The sequence below is a fragment of the Rana temporaria genome, chromosome 1 (assembly GCF_905171775.1).
Source record: "Rana temporaria chromosome 1, aRanTem1.1, whole genome shotgun sequence".
Lineage (NCBI taxonomy): Eukaryota > Metazoa > Chordata > Amphibia > Anura > Ranidae > Rana > Rana temporaria.
In genome coordinates, this window is record NC_053489.1 from 178,326,461 (window position 1) to 178,349,322 (window position 22,862).

The 22,862-nt window shown below is 42.9% G+C and overlaps 1 protein-coding gene across 1 annotated transcript in view; it reads right to left on the reverse strand.

Moving 5' to 3' along the window:
• Nucleotides 1-7,392: 7,392 nt before the first annotated feature.
• RAD9B (RAD9 checkpoint clamp component B) overlaps nucleotides 7,393-22,862 on the reverse strand; it is an 87,765-nt gene continuing 72,295 nt past the window's right edge. Inside the window, exon 11 of the mRNA XM_040353669.1 lies at nucleotides 7,393-7,805. Within this exon, the coding sequence (XP_040209603.1) occupies nucleotides 7,671-7,805 (135 nt within the window). The 3' untranslated portion in view covers nucleotides 7,393-7,670. The remainder of the gene's footprint in view (nucleotides 7,806-22,862) is intronic.

A 22,862-nucleotide genomic window follows, 5' to 3' on the forward strand; every position in this document is an offset into this window, starting at 1 on the left:
AAGATTTTCCCCACAAATCAATATTGTTCAATTCTGTGATTCTAATTTATTATCGCTGTTTTTTAGCTGGTCTAAAACCACTTTTGACATACAGGGACACTTTTTGGTTGCTATGGACAATCTACAGTTTCCAGGCAGAAAGAACAGTCTTTATTATATAAAAGTGCATGCAGGTCACTGTGCAGACCACTAGGAACAAAGGGGGGTTTGTATTTATTTTATACAGTGCTGTAATCTGTAAGATTACAGTATACTGTGTGCACTGTGTTTTTATTTTTTCGAATTTGGTGCTGATCTCCGCCCCTGTGCGTCGTAACGTCGCAGGGAACAGAGCTTGGCAGCACACGGGCACTGTGTGAATCGAGCGAGGACAGCTTGATCACACAGCGGGGAGACATCGCAGGATTCAGGGAACAAGGTAAGTAAACTCCACCTGGATACTGCGACGCTATCCCGAGACTGGTTGAGGGATACCGCTAATGGTACTGGATTTCCACCCCGAGCCATACTCTGGATTACCGCCAGGGAGGTTAAAGTGGAATTCTGGGATAAACCTAACTAAACTTAAATATGTACCCAACACCTATTCTGACTAACCTGTGTAAGAAAGATGTATATACTTTTACATATACCTATTTTGAGACCATGTTTGGTCATGTGATCCAGCTCCCCTATGTCAGCCAGTGGTGGTTGCCAGTGGTGTCTCTCTGATGTACAGAGCCAGAGAGCCAATAGAGGGCAGTGATGGTTTGTAAAACGAAACTGGATTGGTGCTGAGGGGTTATAGACACACAGTAATCACACCTCCTTGATTAGTGACCACAGAGAGAAATCTCCCAGTACTGTGGTTATCAGGAAACAGACAACCAGGAAGTGTCCAGAACGGAGAGGAATTACAGCAACATCAAAGCAAAAACGAACAATGAGGACATGAAACCAGGACTGCAGTAAGGTAAAGGAAGCTATTTAGCTAAAAAATAAATCCTTTAGTGACCCTTTAAAGTCAAAGTAAACCTTGAACTTTAAGATGCCATCAAATGCATGCTTTCACAATATAAAACGTTTGGTACTTTTTGTACATTTTGTGATGTACAAATCATATGGTAACAATCCCAATTAAATCTGTTTTAATATTAGGTTGTAAAATATGAAAAAGTCATCGAACATGGAAATATTCATCCAAGTTGCATTAACCTTGCATCTAAGTATTGTGACAATTAACCACAGCACTATTGCAAACATTTATATTTCTGTTCTCATAAAGGAAAATTCATGAAGAAAGGGTATATTAGTAGGTATAATGTGTGTCATTATTTCCCTTTCAAACCAAAAGAGGGTAGCTTGTTTCCTTTTTTTTTTTGTGTTTTATACATTCAAGAGTGGTTTTCATAGAATACTTTTGTCTTCAGGCAGAATCAAATCCATTCACAGCAATCCTTCTCCCGCCCCCCAACATACATCTCCCATTGGCCTGCTTGTGTTTTTTGTTTGGTCACTGTTGGTTACTATCAACGAGTTGCTAAGATCAGACAGCCAAGAATTTATTTTCTTCAGATGTTCTTGCAAGATATTATTATAGTTAACCTCTGCTGTCTACCTCTTCATTATATTTTATGTGACATATATCTTATTATGTAGTAATGACAATGAGGTTCATTTACTAAAGCCAAATATACTGAGCACTGCAAGTGCACTTGCTCTAGATCTGAGAGGAAGCTCTGCTGGTTTCTATCATCCAAACATGTACAAACAAAAATGCAGTCCCCCCCCCCTTGCATGTGATTTTTTGCAAAGTGAAGATTTACCTCCTTTAGTAAGCTCTGGAGCAAGTGCACTTGCAGTGCACATTATATTTACCTTTAGTAGTAAATCAACCCCAATGTCTGGGTTATACATGCAATATACATACAGTATGCAGATTTGTAATCTTCCCTTTTTGTGCATAGACTGGTCCTTTTATTGTCACTCTTTTCTCCCGTTTGCCACTAATGAGTAATAGCCATTCTCCACATTGCTCAAATTTATTATTTTTTGAAATTTGCATTTGCTAAACCCCTGGCTTCTCTGGAACACGGGTCCACAGTCTGCCTTGTTTTGATTGCTGCCTATAGAGAATCGTGAGCACTTGTTAGCTAGCTCTTCCTTATATGGTTCTTTTCAGCAAGGCAGTCGTTTTGCATAACTATTTGACACACACACCATCTTACTATATATACCCTTGCTGCATGACCACTTTAAAGGAAAGAAACCTTTTGAACCTTTTTTTTGTTTGTTTTTATTTTACTTCTAAGCTTCTTAATAGCATATATTAAGTGAACAAAGTTTAATATCCTAAAAGGTAGGCTATTTAAGCATATACATCTCAACCGAAAGTGTATATACATATGAAATATATTTAAATATGAGCATGAGTTGAAATTTGAATGTAATAAAGGAAAGCCTATTTAACAGCTAAGTTGAAACTAATAACGGCATAAAGTAAACCAAATACAATTGTGCTCATAAGTTTACATACCCTGGCAGAATTTATAATTTCTTGGCCATTTTTCAGAGAATATGAATGATAACTTTCACTTATGGTTAGTGTTTGGCTGAAGCCATTTATTATCAAACAACTGTGTTTACTCTTTTTAAATCATAATGGCAACAGAAACTACCCAAATGACCCATATCAAAAGTTTACATGTTCTGCATACTGTGAATTTCCCCCTTTAACATCAATGACAGCTTTAAGTCTTTTGTGGTATTTGTGAATGAGGCTCTTTATCTTCTCAGATGGTAAAGCTGCCCATTCCTCTTGGAAAAAAGCCTCCAGTTCCTGTAAATTCTTGGGCTGTCTTGCATGATCTGCACGTTTGAGATTTATTATCAATCAACTGTGTTTACTCTTTTTAAATCATAGTCACAAAAGAAACTACCCAAATTACCCTAATCAAAAGTTCACAAACCCTGGTGATTTTGACCTGGTAACATGCACACAAGTTGACACAAAGGGGTTTGAATGGCTATTAAAGGTAACCATCCTCACCTGTGATCTGTTTGCTTGTATTTAATTTGTGTGTATAAATGTATAAAAGATCAATGAGTTTCTGGACTCCTTACAGACCATTACATCTTTCATCCAGTGCTGCACTAAAGTTTCTGGATTCAGAGTCATGGGGAAAGCAAAAGAATTGTCAAAAGATCTGCGGGAAAAGGTAGTTGAACTGTATAAAACAGGAAAGGGATATAAAAAGATATCCAAGGAATTGAGAATGCCAATCAGCAGTGTACAAACTCTAATCAAGAAGTGGAAAATTAGTGGTTCTGTTGTAACTAGGGTTGTCCCGATACCAGTATCGGTATCGGGACCGATACTGAGCATTTGCGGGAGTACTTGTACTCCCGCAAATGCCCCTGATGCCAGATCCGATACTACCCCCCCCCCCCCTGCCGCCACCGCAATGCTGCCGCATACCGCAACGCCGCCGCCTAGTTAATCAACGTGCGGAGAACATTACAGCTTTTATTTGAATAGCTGTCTGTTCCCCACCGCGCCGCGTATAGACACTCCCCCTTGCTCGGCATTGGACGGGTGATCTGTCTATCAAAGTGCAGATCACCCGTCCAATCTCGAGCAAGGGGGAGTGTCTATACGCGGCGCGGTGGGGAACACACAGCTATTTAAATAAAAGCTGTAATGTTACCTGCACGCTGATTAACTAGGTGGCGGCATCTAGGTATGGGGAGACATGGCTGCATATGTGGGGGACATGGCTGTATATATGGGGGACATGGCTGCATATGTGGGGGACATGGCTGCATCTGTGGGGGACATGGCTGCATATGTGGGGGACATGGCTGCATATGTGGAGGACATGGCTGCATATGTGGGGGACATGGCTGCATATGTGGGGGACATGGCTGCATATGTGGGGGACATGGCTGCATATGTGGGGGACATGGCTGCATATGTGGTGGACATGGCTGCATATGTGGGAGACATGGCTGCATATGTGGGGGACATGGCTACATATGTGAGGGACATGGCTGCATATGTGGTGGACATGGCTGCATATGTGGGGGACATGGCTACATATGTGAGGGACATGGCAGCATATGTGGGGGACATGGCTGCATCTGTGGGGGACATGGCTGCATCTGTGGGGGACATGGCTGCATTTGGGGACACATTTAAAAAAAAGTATCGGTATCGGCGAGTACTTGAAAAAAAGTATCGGTACTTGTACTCGGTCCTAAAAAAGTAGTATCGGGAGTTGTAACCAAGTAGTATCGGGAGTTGTACCTAGTTGTAACCAAACCACAGTCAGGTAGATCAACTAAATATTCAGCCACAACTGCCAGGAAAATTGTCCGGGATGCAAAGAAAAAGCTATAAATAACTTCAGGTGAAATACAGGACTCTCTGAAAACATGTGGTGTGGCTGTTTCAAGATGCACAACAAGGAAGAACTTGAAGAAAGATGGGCTGCATGGTCGAGTCGTCAGACGAAAGCCATTACTACGCAAATGCCACAAAGTATCCTGCTTACAATAGGCCAAACAGCACAGAGACAAATCTACTAGCACAAAGTCATTGGGAGTGATGAGACCAAAATTTAGCTTTTTGGCCACAAGCATAAACACTACATTTGGAGAGGAGTCAACAAGGCCTATGATGAATGCTACACCATTCCTAGACACGCATTACAAATTCCTCAGCATCTGGCAGCCATGGATCACATACTCTCAACCCTCTCGATTTGACGCCACACTTCTCCCCCCCCCCCCATCCTCTCTCCTCACTCTTCTCCTTTATACTGGACTTTCCTTATTTTTCCCTTTTCAATGCTTCCTTCTTCTCCCTTTGCTACGTTCTATGCAATCAATCCATATTTTTTTACAATGCCGCCGGGTATAGACCGGGCCAAGATGGTTATGATTAGAACACTATATTTTTCACATTACCTTCTACTTCTATTAACGTTCTGTTGTAACTAGGGTTGTCCCGATACCAGTATCGGTATCGGGACCGATACTGAGCATTTGCGGGAGTACTTGTACTCCCGCAAATGCCCCCGATGCCAGATCCGATACTACCCGTCCCCCCCCCCGCCGCATACCGCAACGCCGCCGCCTAGTTAATCAACGTGCGGAGAACATTACAGCTTTTATTTGAATAGCTGTCTGTTCCCCGCCGTGCCGCGTATAGACACTCCCCCTTGCTCGGCATTGGACGGGTGATCTGTCTATCAAAGTGCAGATCACCCGTCCAATCTCGAGCAAGGGGGAGTGTCTATACGCGGCGCGGTGGGGAACACACAGCTATTTAAATGAAAGCTGTAATGTTCCCTGCACGCTGATTAACTAGGCGGCGGCATCTAGGTATGGGGAGACATGGCTGCATATGTGGGGGGACATGGCTGCATATGTGGGGGACATGGCTGCATATGTGGGGGGACATGGCTGCATATGTGGGGGACATGGCTGCATCTGTGGGGGACATGGCTGCATCTGTTGGGGACATGGCTGCATCTGTGGGGGACATGGCTGCATATGTGGGGGACATGGCTGCATATGTGGGGGACATGGCTGCATATGTGGGGGACATGGCTGCATCTGTGGGGGACATGGCTGCATCTGTGGGGGACATGGCTGCATTTGGGGACACATTTAAAAAAAAGTATCGGTATCGGCGAGTACTTGAAAAAAAGTATCGGTACTTGTACTCGGTCCTAAAAAAAGTAGTATCGGGAGTTGTAACCAAGTAGTATCGGGAGTTGTACCTAGTTGTAACCAAACCACAGTCAGGTAGATCAACTAAATATTCAGCCACAACTGCCAGGAAAATTGTCCGGGATGCAAAGAAAAAGCTATAAATAACTTCAGGTGAAATACAGGACTCTCTGAAAACATGTGGTGTGGCTGTTTCAAGATGCACAACAAGGAAGAACTTGAAGAAAGATGGGCTGCATGGTCGAGTCGTCAGACGAAAGCCATTACTACGCAAATGCCACAAAGTATCCTGCTTACAATAGGCCAAACAGCACAGAGACAAATCTTCTAGCACAAAGTCATTGGGAGTGATGAGACCAAAATTTAGCTTTTTGGCCACAAGCATAAACACTACATTTGGAGAGGAGTCAACAAGGCCTATGATGAATGCTACACCATTCCTAGACACGCATTACAAATTCCTCAGCATCTGGCAGCCATGGATCACATACTCTCAACCCTCTCGATTTGACGCCACACTTCTCCCCCCCCCCCATCCTCTCTCCTCACTCTTCTCCTTTATACTGGAGCTTCCTTCTTCTCCCTTTGCTACGTTCTATGCAATCAATCCATATTTTTTTACAATGCCGCCGGGTATAGACCGGGCCAAGATGGTTATGATTAGAACACTATATTTTTCACATTACCTTCTACTTCTATTAACTTTAAATAATGTATCCTGCCTGATAGGGAGACCCCTGGCCACGAAACGTCGCTGACATATGTCCAGGCAATATAAATTGGTCATTCTGACCATAGACACCCTATCCACCCAGGGACATTTTTAAAGGCAAATTTTGGTCTTCTATTTTTCCATTCAATTTTATGGGTTTGTTACCTGTATGTGTGTATAACACATGCCTCTATATACTATTGTGCATTTGTTTGCCTTATTTCATTGTTTGCCTACCATGCAATGTAACCATCTGAGAAAAACTGTTGTGTTATTTTGTATTACATGCTAATAAAAGCTTTTGTAAAAGAATGGTACACCATTCCTACTGTGAAGCACAGAGGTGAATCACTGATGTTTTGGGGATGTGTGGGCTACAAAGGCACAGGAAATTTGATCAAAATTGATGGCAAGATGAATGCAATATGTTATCAAAAAATACTTGAGGAATATTTGCATTCATCAGCCAGGAAGCTGAACATGGGACGTACTTGGACATTCCAACATGACGATGATCCAAAACACAGGGCCAAGTCGACCTGTCATTGGCTACAGCAGAATAAAGTGAAGGTTCTGGAGCTGCCATCTCAGTCTCCTGACCTCAATATCATTGAGCCACTCTGGGGAGATCTCAAACATGCAGTTCATGCAAGACAGCCCAAGAATTTCCAGGAACTGGAGGCTTTTTGCCAAGAGGAATGGGCAGTTTTACCATATGAGAAGATAAAAAGCCTCATCCACAAATACCACATAAGACTTCAAGCTGTCATTGATGTTAAAGTGGGCAGTACATGGTATTAAGAACTGGGGTATTTAAACTTTTGATATGGGTCATTTGGGTAGTTTCTGTTGTTGTTATGATTTAAAAAGAGTAAACACAGTTGTTTGATAATAAATGGCTTCAGCCAAACACTAACCATGAGTGAAAGTTATCATTCATATTCTCTGAAAAATGGCCAAGATATTCATAAATTCTGCCAGGGTATGTAAACTTATGAGCACAACTGTATGCAGTAATTTTAGTTGTATATATACACTGAACTTTTGCTGACTAGTGTAGCAACCACTTAATTATCTTTTGGGGCAAGAGCAAAATAAAGATAGTACCTACCAGTATGGTTATTCAACATACTACCATTTCTACGGAAACAACAATACTGCAGTCATACAATCTAACACTGTAAACTTGGCAACAGAATATACATTACAGAAAACATCTGAATATTTTCGTATCCTTCGGACATTAAAACTTCTGAGAGAGCTCCTTTCTGTAAACTTCATCCTCATCTTCACTAGATGTTGCCAGACTGTATAATAGCTGATTAGACATGTTATCTTGCTTCTCTGATGAAATGGCTCCAAAGAATAGTGTACAAAACTAAAACAAAAGAAACCAACATAATGATTGCAGAGTAGGCACTGACTTACAGATAGATAAAAGTTATCCACTGGATGGAGGATACAGGAAATGCCTTAACTGTATTTGTGCAAGTACCACTAGATGTTGCAAATAGGAAAAACAATAGCAGATCAGAAGTCCAAAAGACACAGAAATTAATTGATTTAACCTGCTTAGCAGTGATCCCGAGCGTGACTCGGGGTGGTTTTCTCATGCTGTTATCGGTAACCCAGAGTCACGCTCGGGGTAGCTGTGCAGAGCCTGCAGCTTACCTTCTCCTGGTAAGTTACTTACCTTGTCCCTGGATCCTGCGATGAATCCCCGCTGTGTGAGCTCAATTCACACAGTGCCTGTGTGCCGCCGATCTCTGTTCCCTGCGACGTTACGACGCACAGGGGCAGAAGAACGGCGCCAAATTAAAAAAAGTAAATAAACACATTACATACAGTATACTGTAATCTTACAGATTACAGTACTTCATGTAAAAAATACACACCCCCTTTGTCCCTAGTGGTCTGCCCAGTGTTCTGCATGTACTTTTATAAAATAAAAACTGTTCTTTCTGCTTGCAAACTGTAGATTGTCCATAGCAATCAAAAGTGTCCCTTTATGTCAAAAGTGATTTTAGAGCAGCTAGAAAACAGCGATAATAAATTATAATCACTTGCAGAATTGAGCGATAGCGATTTGTGGGGAAATTCGTCATAAAAAAATAAAAGTAATGACAGCGACAATTCTGCAACTGAGCAAATTTCAGTGTTTTTGATTTGATTACATTATTGAATAATTTTTATTATAATTACATTATCATTTGTTATAATTATTTATAGTTATTATATTATAATTTATGATTTTGTGTTTCAAACTTTATCATACCCGGCATGTCTACTAGACTCTTGTTTGGACAGATTTAAGTGAGTTATTCCTAAGAATTGCAGGCCTACAGTATAAAACGCCAAATTTCCTTGCAAAATAATTGTATCGCTTTTGGTACAAAATTCCAGACATCATCATAATACCGCCAGGGAGGTTAAAGGAGTTGTAAAGGAACATTTCTTTTTTGCTGAAATGACTGTTTACAGGGTATAGAGATATAATAGTTAACCGATTCCTTTTAAAATTGATTAAAAATAGATAAAAATCAATCATATAATGTACCTGTAGTTTCGTTTTTGCATCTACTTTCGTTTTTGCATTTTGTTTAGTTTTTGCATGTTATCCTGCCTCTGTGCATGTACAGAGCCATAGAGCAGTGATGGTTTGGAAAATGAAACTAGAATCTCCCAGTACTGTGGTCATCAGGAAACAGACAACCAGGAAGTGTCCAGAACAGAGAAGAATTACAGCAACATCAGAGCAAAAACGAACAATGAGGACATGAAACCAGGACTGCAGTAAGGTAAAGGAAGCTATTTAGTTAAAAAAAAAATCCTTTAGTGACCCTTTAAGCAGGGTTCACATACAGTGCCTTGAAAAAGTATTCATACCCCTTTAATATTCCACATTTTGTCAAGTTACAACCAAAAACATAAATGTATTTTATTGGGATTTTATGTGATAGACCAACACAAAGTGGCACATAATTGTGAAATTATAAATGGTTTTAAAAATGTTGTTTAAATAAATATCTGAAAAGTGTGGCATGCATTTGCATCCGCCCCCCCCCCCCCCCTCAGCCACCTGTGTGTAATTTAATCTCTGTATAAATACAGCTGTACTGTGAACCCCTCTGAGGTTTGTTGGAGAACCTTATTGAACAAACAGCATCATGAGGGCCAAGGAACACATCAGACAGATCAGGGATAAAGTTGTGGAGAAGTTTAAAGCAGGGTTAGGTTATAAAAGAATATCCCAAGCTTTGAAAATCTCACAGAGCACTGTTCAATCCATCATCTGAAAATGGAGAGTATGGCACAACTGCGAACGTACCAAGACATGGCCGTCCACCTAAACTGACAGGCCGGGCAAGGAGAGCATTAATCAGAGAAGCAGCCAAGAGGTCCATAGTAACTCTGGAGGAGCTGCAGAGATTCACAGCTCAGGTGGGAGAATCTGTCCACAGGACAAATATTAATCGTGAACTCCACAAATTTGGTCTTTATGTAAGAGTAGCAAGAAGAAAGTAATTGTTGAAAAAAAGCCATAAGAAGCCCTGTTTGCAGTTTGCAAGAAACCATGCAGGGGACACAGCAAACCCCCCCCCCCCCCCCCCAGAAACATGGTGGTGGCAGCAATCAGGTTGTGAGAATGCTTTTCTTCAGCAGGGACAGGGAAGCTGGTCAGAGTTGATAGGAAGATGGATGGACCCAAATACAGGGCAATCTTAGAAGAAAACATGTTAGAGTCTGCAAAAGATTTGAGACTGGGGTGGAGGTTCACCTTCCACCAGGACAACGACCCTAAACGTTCAGCCAGCGCTGCAATGGAATGGTTTCGATCAAAGCATATTTATGTGTCAGAATGGCCCAGTCAAAGTCCAGATCTAAATCCAAGTGAGAATCTGTGGCAAGAGTTGAAAATTGCTGTTCACAGATGCTCTCCATCCAATCTAACAGAGCTTGAGTTTTTTTTCAAAGAAGAATGGGCAAAAATGTCACTCTCTAGATGTGCAAAGCTGATAGAGACATACCCAAAAATACTTACAGCTGTAATTGCAGTGAAAAGTGGTTTTACAAAGTATTGACTCAGTAGGGCTGAATACAAATGCACGCCACACATATTTATTTGTAAAAGAGTTTGAAAACCATTTATTATTTTCCTTCCACTTCACAATTATGTGCCACTTTGTGTTGGTCTATCTGATTGCTGCCACCACCAAAAAATATTCATACCCCTTGAAATTTTCCAAATTTTTTCATGTTACAACCAAAAACATAAATGTATTTTATGTGATAGACTCTATCACATAAAATACAGTTATGTTTTTGGTTGTAACATGAAAAAATTTGGAAAATTTCAAGGGGTATGAATATTTTTTCACTATATGTGTGGCCGCGGGTTCGTGTTTGGGGTCCGGTGCGTGTCTGTTCACCAGTTCAGAGGCGATTCAGGCCCAATTTTTTACCTCTATTCGCACATGAGCTGGACCTAAACAGGCTCAGGACCCTTTTGCAATCCACTCCGTGGCCGCCCTGGACCTTGGTGAACCGGCTCCATAGAGTTGGTCACACTCACCTGTCATGCTAATTCGATGCGGGTAAATTTGCATCCAATTCGCACATATGTGAATCCAGCCTTATCATTCTTTTCATCAAATAATCTTTATTCTCCCATGAGGGCAAGGAAACCTACAGGTCGTTATGTCAGCCTTGGAACCTTTCCGGTCACTAACAGAGTGTGCAGTTTGCCAAATGGATCCTGTTAAGAAATTGGCAGCAGTGTTTAACCGCTTGCCGACCGCCCACTGCCGTTTTACGGCGGCAGGTCAGCTCGGCTGCGCAAAATCACGTAATATAACGTGATTTTGCTTTGCGGACACTAGGGGCACGCGCGCGCTGCCGGAGCCGCTGATGCCGATGCAAGTGCCCGGCGGGCGCGATCCCCGCTGGGCACCCGCAATCACTCGTGACAGAGCAAGAACCGGGAGCTGTGTGTGTAAACACACAGCTCCCGGTTCTTTCAGGGAGAGAAATGACTGATCGTCTGTTCATACAATGTATGAACAGTGATCTGTCATTTCCCCTAGTCAGTCCCACCCTCCCCTTCAGTTAGGACACAACCAGGGAACATTTTTAACCCCTTGATCGCCCCCTAGTGTTAACCCCTTCCCTGCCAGTGACATTTTTATAGTAATCAATGCATTTTTATAGCACTGATCGCTAAAAAAATGCCAATGGTCCCAAAAATGTGTCAAAAGTGTCCGATGTGTCCGCCATAAGGTCGCAGTACCGATAAAAATCGCAGATCGCCACCATTACTAGTAAAAAAAATATTAATAAAAATGCCATAAAACTATCCCCTATTTTGTAGACGTTATAACTTTTGAGCAAACCAATCAATAAATGCTTATTGCGAAAAATATGTAGAATACGTATCGACCTAAACTGCGGAATTTTTTTTTTTTATATATATTTTTGGGGGATATTTATTATAGCAAAAAGTAAAAAATATATATTTTTTTTTAAATTGTCGCTCTATTTTTGTTTATAGCACAAAAAATAAAAACCGCAGAGGTGATTAAATACCACCAAAAGAAAGCTCTATTTGTAGGAAAAAAAGGACATCAATTTTGTTTGGGAGCCACTTCGCACGACCGCGCAATTGTCAGTTAAAGCAATGAAGTGCCGAATCGCAAAAAGTGGCCCGGTCATTGACCAGCAAAATGGTCCGGGGCTGAAGTGGTTAACCACTTGCTTACTGGGCACATATACCCCCTTCCTGCCCAAGGCGAAATTCCAGCTTTCGGGACTGTCATGCTTTAAATGAAAATTGCGCGGTCGTGCGACGTGGCTCCAAAACAAAATTGGCGTCATTTTTTTCCCACAAATAGAGCTTTCTTTGGGTGGTATTTGATCACCTCTGCCGTTTTTATTTTTTGCGCTATAAACAAAAAAAGAGCGTCAATTTTGAAAAAAACACAATATTTTTTACTTTTTGCGATAATAAATATCCCAATTAAAAAAAAAAAAATGTTGCTCAGTTTAGGCCGATACGTATTCTTCTACATATTTTGGGGGGAAAAAACATCGCAATAAGCGTATAGTGATTGGTTTGCGCAAAAGTTATAGCGGCTACAAAATAGGGGATATAATTCTGCCATTTTTTTTTATTAGTTTTTTTTTACTAATAATGGAGGCGATCTGCAATTTTTATCGGGACTGCGATATTATGGTGGACACATCGGACACTTTTGACACATTTTTGGGACCATTCACATTTATACAGCGAACAGTGCTAAAAAAATATGCACTGATTAGTGTATAAATGTGACTGGCAGGGAAGGGGGGCGAGGAAGAGGTTAAATGTGTACCCTGGAAATGATTCTTACTGTGGGGGGAGGTCACTGACTGGGGGAGGCGACCGATCTGTGTCCCTATGTACAAGGGACACAGCATTGGTCTCCTCTCCCGGACAGGACGTGGATCTCTGTTTACACACACAGATCCATGTGTCTGCTCTGTCACTGCCAATCGCGGGTACCTGGCAGACATCGCGGCCGCCAGACACATGCATCGGCATCTCAGTGACGCGCCAGTGGCTGAAGGACCCGAGGCTGTAAAAAGACGGCCTCCCGGACCTGTAGAGACACCTTGTGGCCGTCTTTTTACTATGGCGCGGGTCTGAAGAAGTTAATAAAGTTCTGATGGAAAATGGGAGTTCAGAGGATCTCTAAAGAATAGTTATTGAAGCTTATAACACTGGGAGTGGTTATAGAAGGATTTGTAATTATTGGCTTAGATATAGTATCATACAAAAGTGAGTACACCCTCACATTTTTGTAAATATTTTATTATATTTTTTCATGTGACAACACTGAAGAAATTACACTTTGCTACAATGTAAAATAGTGTACAGATTGTATAACAGTGTGAATTTGCTGTCCCCTAAAAATAACGCAACAGGCAGTCATTAATCTAAACCGCTGGCAACAAAAGTGAGTACACCCCTAAGTGAAAATGTCCAAATTTGGCCCAAAGTGTCAATATTTTGTATGGCCACCATTATTTTTCAGCACTGCCTTAACCCTCTTGGGCATGCAGTTCACCAGAGCTTCACAGGTTGCCACTGGAGTCCCCTTCCACTCCTACAAGACGACATCACGGAGATGGTGGATGTTAGAGACCTTGCGCTCCTCCACCTTCTGTTTGAGGATGCCCCACAGATGTTTAATAGGGTTTAGGTCTGGAGACTTGCTTGGCCAGTCCATCACCTTTACCCTCAGCTTCTTTTGCAAGGCAGTGGTTGTCTTGGAGGTGTGTTTGGGGTTGTTATCATGTTGGAATACTGCCCTGCGGCCCAGTCTCTAAAGGGAGGGGATCATGCTCTGCTTCAGTATGTCACTGCACATGTTGGCATTCACGGTTCCCTCAGTGAACTATATCTCCACAGTGCCCATAAGCACTCATGCAGCCCCAGACCATGACACTCCCACCACCATGCTTGGCTGTAGGGAAGACACGCTTGTCTTTGTACTCCTCATTTGGTTGCTGCCCCACACACTTGACACTATCTGAACCAAATACGTTTATCTTGGTCTTATCAGACCACAGGACATGGTTACAGTAATCCATGGTTTGACCAATTTGCTTGGAATCTAGGAGCCAACTAAAAAAGTTAGGAGCCAGAAAACGCGCCCCTCCCGCCGAGCTCGCACGCAGAAGCGAACGCATACGTGAGTATCGCCCTCATATGTAAACGGTGTTCAAACCACACATGTGAGGTATCGCCGCGATTGGTAGAGAGAGAGCAATAATTCTAGCCCTAGACCTCCTCTGTAACTCAAAACATGCAATCTGTAGAATTTTTTAAACGTCGCCTATAGAGATTTTAAGGGGTAAAAGTTTGTCGCCATTCCACAAGCGGATGCAAATTTTGAAGCGTGACATGTTGGGTATCAATTTACTCGGCATAACATTATCTTTCACAATATAAAAAAAATTGGGCTAACTTTACTGTTGTCTTATTTTTTTTATTTAAAAAAGTGTATTTTTCCCCAAAAAAGTGCACTTGTAAGACCGCTGCGCAAATACGGTGTGACAGAAAGTATTACAATGACCGCCATTTTATTCTCTAGGGTGTTAGAATAAAAAATATATATAATGTTTGGGGGTTCTAATTAGAGGGAAGGAGATGGCAGTGAAAACACTAGGGAAGCTCCATTAGAATTTCTGGTTTACTTGTCTGTCATGCCAACGGCCACCACAAGATGGTGCCAGATCACAGAAGGAAGCTCAGGCCTGCAGAAGGCCGCAAAGCCGTGACCTCAATTACTGGCCGGTGCGGCCGGATGTGATCGCACGGCGGGGGAGGTGGGGGCGCACAGAGACACAGGATGGGTGTCTCCGTGCGTCCCCACCTCCCCCTCCGCGCGTACGTGTCGGGCCGCACCGGCCGGTAATTGAGGCTTTGCGGCCTTCTGCAGGCCTAAGCTTCCTTCCCCGGGCGCCAGGTCGCTAATTCCAGTCGCAATTGCTACCGGGTGCCCGGATTTTGTCGAACCCTGCACGTCCTTAGTCTGCTTGTCTTCAGCAAACCTTTGCAGGCTTTCTTGTGTATCATCTTTAGAAGAGGCTTCCTTGTGGGACAACAGCCATGCAGACCAATTTGATGCAGTGTGCGGCATATGGTCTGAGCATTAACAGGCTGACCTCCCACCCCTTCAACCTCTGCAGCAATGCTGGCAGCACTAATACTTCTATTTCCCAAAGATAATCTCTGGATATGACGCTGAGCACGTGCACTCAACTTCTTTAGTCGACCATGGCGAGGCCTGTTCTGAGTGGATCCTGTCCTGTTAAACCGCTGTATGGTCTTGGCCACCGTGCTGCAGCTCAGTTTCAGGGTCCTGACAATCTTCTTGTAGCCTAGGCCATCTTTATGTAGAGCGGCAATTCTTTTTTTCAGATCCACAGAGAGTTCTTTGCCATGAGGTGCCATGTTAAACTTCCAGTGACCAGTATGACAGAGTGAGAGCGATAACACAAAATTTAACACACCTGCTCCCCATTCACACCTGAGACCTTGTAACAGTAACGAGTCACATGACAGCGGCGAGGGGAAATGGCTAATAGGCCCTATTTTGGATATTTTCACTTAAGGGAGTACTCACTTTTGTTGCCAGCAGTTTAGACTTTAATGGCTGTCTGTTGTTTATTTTAAGGGGGCAGAAAATGTACACTGCAACAGATTGATTAAAGTGAATTCTCGCGCATAATCTTTAAAACACACTAATAATATCACAGACAGTGAATGAGTGATAAGTAAATAGTGATCAAAAGTGGGATAAATTCATAAAGTCCATATATGATGAAGCAGTAAATACTGCCTAAGAGAAGAAGAACTCGATATCCACAGATCTTAGAGATGGATGAGTGACTTAATCAAAAGTGTATCTGGTCTCACAGAACTCTCACCCCACCAATGAATAAAATCAGCAACAAGGATGATCTTGGATAGCTTCACCTTCATAGAGAAAATCGTTCCACACTATCCACACTTCCACTGGTGCCTCTCAACATGGCTCATATAGATTACCACAGCCTTATCCAGTCTCCTCGATCAGTCCCTATTAAAGTGTGAAGTGCTCAACAACTCATGTGTGGATCTATGCATTCCTCATCGCAGGGCCGTCTTTACCGCAGGGCAAATGGGGAAGCTGCCCGGGGCCCTGTCACTGTTGGGGGCCCAAAGCAACCCCCTTTAAAAAAAAAAAAAATATATATATATATATATATATATATTTTTTTTAGGGGTCCGGAGGCCCCCAGATGGCAACGCCCCTTTTTTTATTTATTTTTAAATAAAACAATTTTTTTTTAATATATTTTTATTTTTTATTAAAGGTCCCCAGGGCCCCGGATGGCAACCCCCCTTTTTTTATTATTATTTTATTTATTTATTTTCTTTTTATTTCTTTTTTTTTTATATATATATATATATATTTTTTTTATTAAAGGGCTCAGAGGTCCCCAGGGCCCCATGTGGCAAACACCCTTTTTTTTTATAAATGTTTATTTTTTTTATTTTTGTTTATATTTTTTTTTATTTTTTATTAAATGGCCCAGAGGTCCCCAGGGCCCTGGATGGCAACCCCCCCTTTTTTTATAAATGTTTATTTTTTTTATATATATATATATATATTTTTTTTTTTTTTATTAAAGGGCCCAGAGGTCCCGGATGGCAACCCCCTTTTTTTGTATTTTTTTTTTTTTTTTAAAAATTATTAAAGGGCCCAGAGGTCCCCAGATGGCAACCCCCTTTTTAAAAAAAATATATATATATTTTTTATTTCTTTTTTTCTTTTTATTAAAGGGCCCAGAGGTCCCCAGGGCCCCGGATGGCTACACCCCTTTTTGTATATATATTTTTCTTTATTTCTTTCTTTTTTTGTAAAGGGCCCCTCGCTTCTAAATTCGCGGCAGCCCCCCCCCCTGCTTCTCAATTTCAGGCGGCAGCACCCCCCCGGTTCTCTGCTCCAGGGGGCCCATGCCTGAAGCTGTGTAAGTGGCCCCATAATTCCTGATTATAATGCCCTGCCGCCCGTTAAGCCCCTGTGCTGCCCACAAATCAGGCTGAAAATCATCAGTGGCACGCAGCCAGTGACAGTACTGCTTCCCTTCCCAGTGTTTAAAAATGTACAGCACCCCTGGCTTCCCTTTAGACGTGCACTTCTCCCTTCCTGCCATTGGGTGCTGCTTGTATATAAAAGTGAATTAGAATGTGATTTTATAACATCCCCAGTTTGCTCTTCCCGAGGCTGACTTCTTCATGTCCTGCTCCTCAAGGTATGTCACTGTTTGCTAATCTATATTGTAAATAGAAGTTTTCTGTAGAGTGTGCCCAAAGTCTTTATAATATTTGATGATTCACTGCAGGTCTGGTCAGTGTTTTAAAAAGTTCCTCTATTTTACACATGGCATGGCATGGGGTCACAGCACCGTCTGTCCATTCTGCTTTAGCACCATGGGACCCCATGCCATGCCATGTGTAAAATAGAGGAACTCTTTAAATTACAGACCAGACCTGCAGTCCAGGCTGAGTAAGGCCTCAGAGTACATGGCATTACTGTCTGTATTTAACTGCTTGATGGGCTTATTTTGGGCCTGGCTGGTTCACATGTATGTGTTTTGGTGGCCCACATTTGCGCAGGCACAGCAGCCCATTCATTTGAATGGGCCGCCATGCCTGCGTTTCCTGCAAAGAAAAGCGCATGCCTCATGTAATAGGCTGCTCACACAGCACCCCTATGCCCATGAAGCACTGAAATACAGCACTGTCTGTCCATTCTGCTGTCTGCTGTGACTTATCTGCAGTTCCCGCACTGTCAAACTTGCTGCATTTTTAGACGTTTAGGTCACGCTTTTAAAAACACAGTGCGTTTGTGTGTGCAAGAACTGCAGGTAAGTAGCATGGTGCAAAAGCAGAATGGATTTCAAGGCAACTGTATTTTTAAAATGCTGAATGCACCTTTTTTCTGCAGGAAACGAAGGCATGGCAGCCCATTCAAATCAATGGGCTGCTGTGCCTGCACAAATGAGGACCGCCAAAATATACATGTGAACCAGCCAGGCCCAAAATAAGCTGGAGGGGGGCCCAAAAAAAAATGTTTGCCCAGGGCCCAAACCATATTAAAGACGGCCCTGCCTCATCGACTTCAAGGTCTAGCATTCCTCATGCACATTACAGCAGAGACAAGCTAGGCAACAACTCCTCCTTTGAAGTCGATGAGGGGAGGAGTTGTTGCCTAGCTATCTAGGATCATCATTGTTGCTGATTTTATTCATTGGTGAGGTGAGAGTTCTGTGAGACCAGATACACTTTTGATTAAGTCACTCATCCATCTCTAAGATCTGTGGATATCGAGTTCTTCTCCTCTTAGGCAGTATTTACTGCTTCATCACATATGGACTTTATGAATTTATCCCACTTTGATCACTATTTACTTATCACTCATTCACTGTCTGTCATATTAGTGTGTTTTAAAGATTATGCGCGAGAATTCACTTTAATCAATCTGTTGCTGTGTATTGTAAAAACTATGGGCTAGATTCACGTACCTGGGCGCATCTTTTGGCTGGCGTAGCGCATCCCATTTGCACTACGCCAATGTAACAAAGTGAGGCAAGGCCAGTATTCACAAAGCACTTGCTCCATAAGTTACGTCGGCGTAGCGTAAATGGGCTGGCGTAAGCCCGCCTAATTCAAATAAGCAAGGCAGTGGGCGTGTAGTATTCTAATGAAGCGTGACCCCATGTAAATGCATGGCCAAACGAACGGCGCATGCGCACGCATGCTCAGTATCACGTTAAATTTACTCCCTAAGATACGCCGGCTCAATGCCTGTTACGTGAACGTAACCTACGCACAGCCCCATTCACGTACGACTTACGTAAACGACGTAAAAAGATACGCTTGTTCCGACGTCCATACTTTGCCTTACCTGCGCCTCATATAGCAGGGGTAACTTTACGCCGGACGTAAGCCTTACGTAAACGGCGTAGCTAAATCCGACGGGCGCAAGTACGTTTGTGAATCGGCGTATCTAGGTCATTTGCATATTCAACGCGTAAATCTACGGAAGCGCCCCTAGCGGCCAGCGTAAATATGCACCTAAGATACGACGGCGTAGAAGACTTACGTTGGTCGTATTAAGCCAAAATTCAGGCGTATCTTGTTTTCAGAATACCACGCATAGATACAACGGCGCATCTATACACTTACGCTGCGTATCTGTAGATACGCCAGCGTAAAAGCTTTCTGAATCTGGCCCTATTAGTTTTTGCTGCATTTTCACCACTGCTTGTTTTGGAAGACTTTATTTATTTATTTATCCACTTTTTAGTAGCGCAAAGGACATTAATCATTAGAAAATGTACACTGTTATACAAGCTGTGCATTCACTACTTTATTTTGTAGCAAAGTGTAATTTCTTCAGTGTTGTCACATGAAAATATATAATAAAATATTTACAAAAGGTGAAGGGGGTGTACCCACTTTTGTGAGATACTGTATGTCTACAGTGAGGCAGAAAGACCGCTTTTTCTGCCATCAGTCCTCTATTTCTATAAATGAACATTCAAGATGTTAATCTATAGATACATATACTTTACCACTTACCGTATATATCGGCGTATAACGCGCACTTTTTTCCCCTTAAAATCAGGGGAAAATCGCGGGTGTGCGTTATACGCCGATCCGCGCTGTCTGAGCGCCGCTCAGACAGCTCGGCCACGCTCGGCTCCACTCGCGGTCACGCCCTGTCCCGCCTCCTAGCCTTTATGCGAGAGGAGCCGAGCGTGGCCGAGTGTACCCGAGTGTACCGCGCTCGGTATATGTCGGCGGCGGCAGCGCTCAGAGACAGCGCAGGAGAAGCGGGGAGGACACCACCAAGGCCGCAGATGGACGCCGGACCAGACAAGGCCGCCGATAGACGCCGGGCAAGACACCGACGAGGGGCATTCAAGTATTATTTTTTTTCCTTAAAATTCTTCTAGGTTCTAGGTTTGGGGTGCGCGCTATACGCCGGTGTGCGCTTTACCCCTGATAAATCTGGTAATCAATTAGACTGCTCAAGCCAGTTACTAAATAAAATATAAAATGTATTGTATGTGGTTATTATGCCCAAAATAGGGATTCAAGCATATTTTAGAAGCCATTAATGTAGCACTGACAGAATTTCCTACAAGTTTTTTTAAGCATTTCTCACAGTATTTCTCACAGCAATATGTCCAGGGACATAGAGGAAATGCAGTACTGCACATGCTATACACAAAAAAAAAACTGCGCTAATGTATGATGCACTGAAACCAGCGCAAATATTGCAAGAAATAAATAGCAAACAGTGATCAGACTGTGAACTTGGTAAGAAAACAAATGAATCCTGATGGGTTAATCACAGTCCACCAAAAAAGTCCATAGCAAATTGAATAATGATGGTCTCCAAAGTGAAAGAAAGATAATCCCAACTCCTGAAAAAAGTGATGATAGAAGCACCTCTACCTAGGTCACACACTGACTCTTACCGGAAGTCTACGATCTCTTATTACAGGAGATCATAGACAGCATATAATGATGGTATCCTCACAGCATATGACCAAGCTGGGACGGTCACAGTGATGGATGGCCTCAAGCAGTATACCGGTACATATATTTAAAAAGAAAGGAGAGCTCCCATAGCATAAGATCCTTAGGATTTTTTAATAAGATAAAAAGATCAAAGTGGTCATATTACAGCATGTATAAAAGTCGAGCCGGCCGGCTCCTCGAACAAACGCCTGTATCTTCCAGGTAAAAAAACACTTAACGCGGTGACGCCAGAATGTCGCCTCCCAACGTTTCGTCTCGATGGGGACGTGGTCACGGGATCAAAATTGTACTGCACATACACAGGGCTGAAGAGTTGCTTTGGTCAGTGCAGGAAGATAGGAGGGTCACTTTCTCTTTCGTTCATTGGAGTGGACAGCTGCCATGAATGATCATTACCACTTTCAGGAGCAGGATCTAAGGTTAACTATCAAACATGGGACAGCACCCAGTAAAATAAACTCTGGGCCAGATTCAGAAAGATCAGCGGATCTTTCTGCTGACGTAACGTATGTCATTTACGTTACGCCGCCGCAAGTTTTTCAGGCAAGTGCTTTATTCACAAAGCACTTGCCTGTAAAGTTGGGCCGGCGTAGCGTAAATCACGCAGCGGAATTCAAATTCGGCAGGTAGGGGGCGTGTATCATTTAAATGAAGTGCGTCCCCGCGCCGAACGAACTGCGCATGCTCCGTCCGTAAAATATCCCAGTGTGCATTGCTCCAAATGACGTCGCAAGGACATCATTGCTTTTTCGACGTGAACGTAAATTACGTCCAGCCCCATTCACGGACGACTTACGCAAACGATGTAAAATTTCTAAATTTCGACGCGGGAACGACGGCCATACTTAACATTGGCTACGCCACCTAGGGGGCAGCTTTATCTTTACGCCGGCATACCTCTTACGGAAACGGCATATCTTTACTGCGACGGGCAATCGTACGTTCGTGAATCGGCGTATCTACTAATTTGCATATTCTACGCCGAACTCAATAGAAGCGCCACCTAGCGGCCAGCGGAAATATTGCACTCTAAGATACGACGGCGCAGGCCGTCGTATCTTAGGTAGGTTTAAATGTATCTCAGTTTGAGGATACACTTAAACATGCGACGGGCTTAGATTGCGAGTTACGTCGGTGTATCTACTGATACGCCGGCGTAACTCTTTGTGAATCTGGCCCAATGTTATCAGCCTACCGCTCAGTTAGTTCCTTAGGTTTTACTTAAAGACGATCCTTCGTCTCTAGGCTGTGGTCATCTGCAGGTTACTGTGGCTGAAGCGTTGGTAGATGACCAAAAGTGTAAGTCCCCTTTCACACTTATACGACTTGTCTCATGATTTTGTACTGCAAAATCATATGACAAGTCATTCTCCGGCCTGGTTCACAATGGTACGATTTGAAATGCGATCTGAGATGTCAAATCACATCTCAAATCGACGGCAATTGTCGGTAATGGCACCGTCCTAATCGGTTGCGACGCCGCATCTACGGCGCTGCACCGATTTCAAAAAGTAGTTCCTGTACTGCTTTTTGCGATTTCAGGCCGCGATTTATTGACACCTGTGCAGAGTGCCCAGCTATTTATGATTTGTGTGACCCAAACTACAAAGACAAGATAAACTACAAAGACAATATCCCACTGACCACCAATGAAGGGGACATTCTTCCCACTGACCACCAATGAAGGGGACATTCTTCCCACTGACCACCAATGAAGGGGACATTCTTCCCACTACCACCAATGAAGGGGACATTCTTCCCACTGACCACCAATGAAGGGGACATTCTTCCCACTGACCACCAATGAAGGGGACATTCTTCCCACTGACCACCAATGAAGGGAACATTCTTCCCACTGACCACCAATGTAAGGAGCATTCTTCTCGCTGACCACCAATGTAAGGGACATCCTTCCCACTGACCACCAATGTAAGGAGCATTCTTCTCACTGACCACCAATGTAAGGGACATCCTTCCCACTGACCACCAATGTAAGTAGCATTCTTCTCACTGACCACCAATGTAAGGAGCATTCTTCCCACTGACCACCAATGTAAAGAGCATTCTTCCCACTGACCACCAATGTAAGGAGCATTTTTCCCACTGACCACCAATGAAGGGGCATCCTTCCCACTGACCACCAATGTAAGGAGCATTCTTCCCACTGACCACCAATGCAAGGACCTCCATTCACACTTGTGCCAATTGTCATGTAACTTTGGACATCAAAGTTGCATGACAAGTCGTACCCCATGTTTTCCAATAATAACCATTCATATATACTTGGCTTAA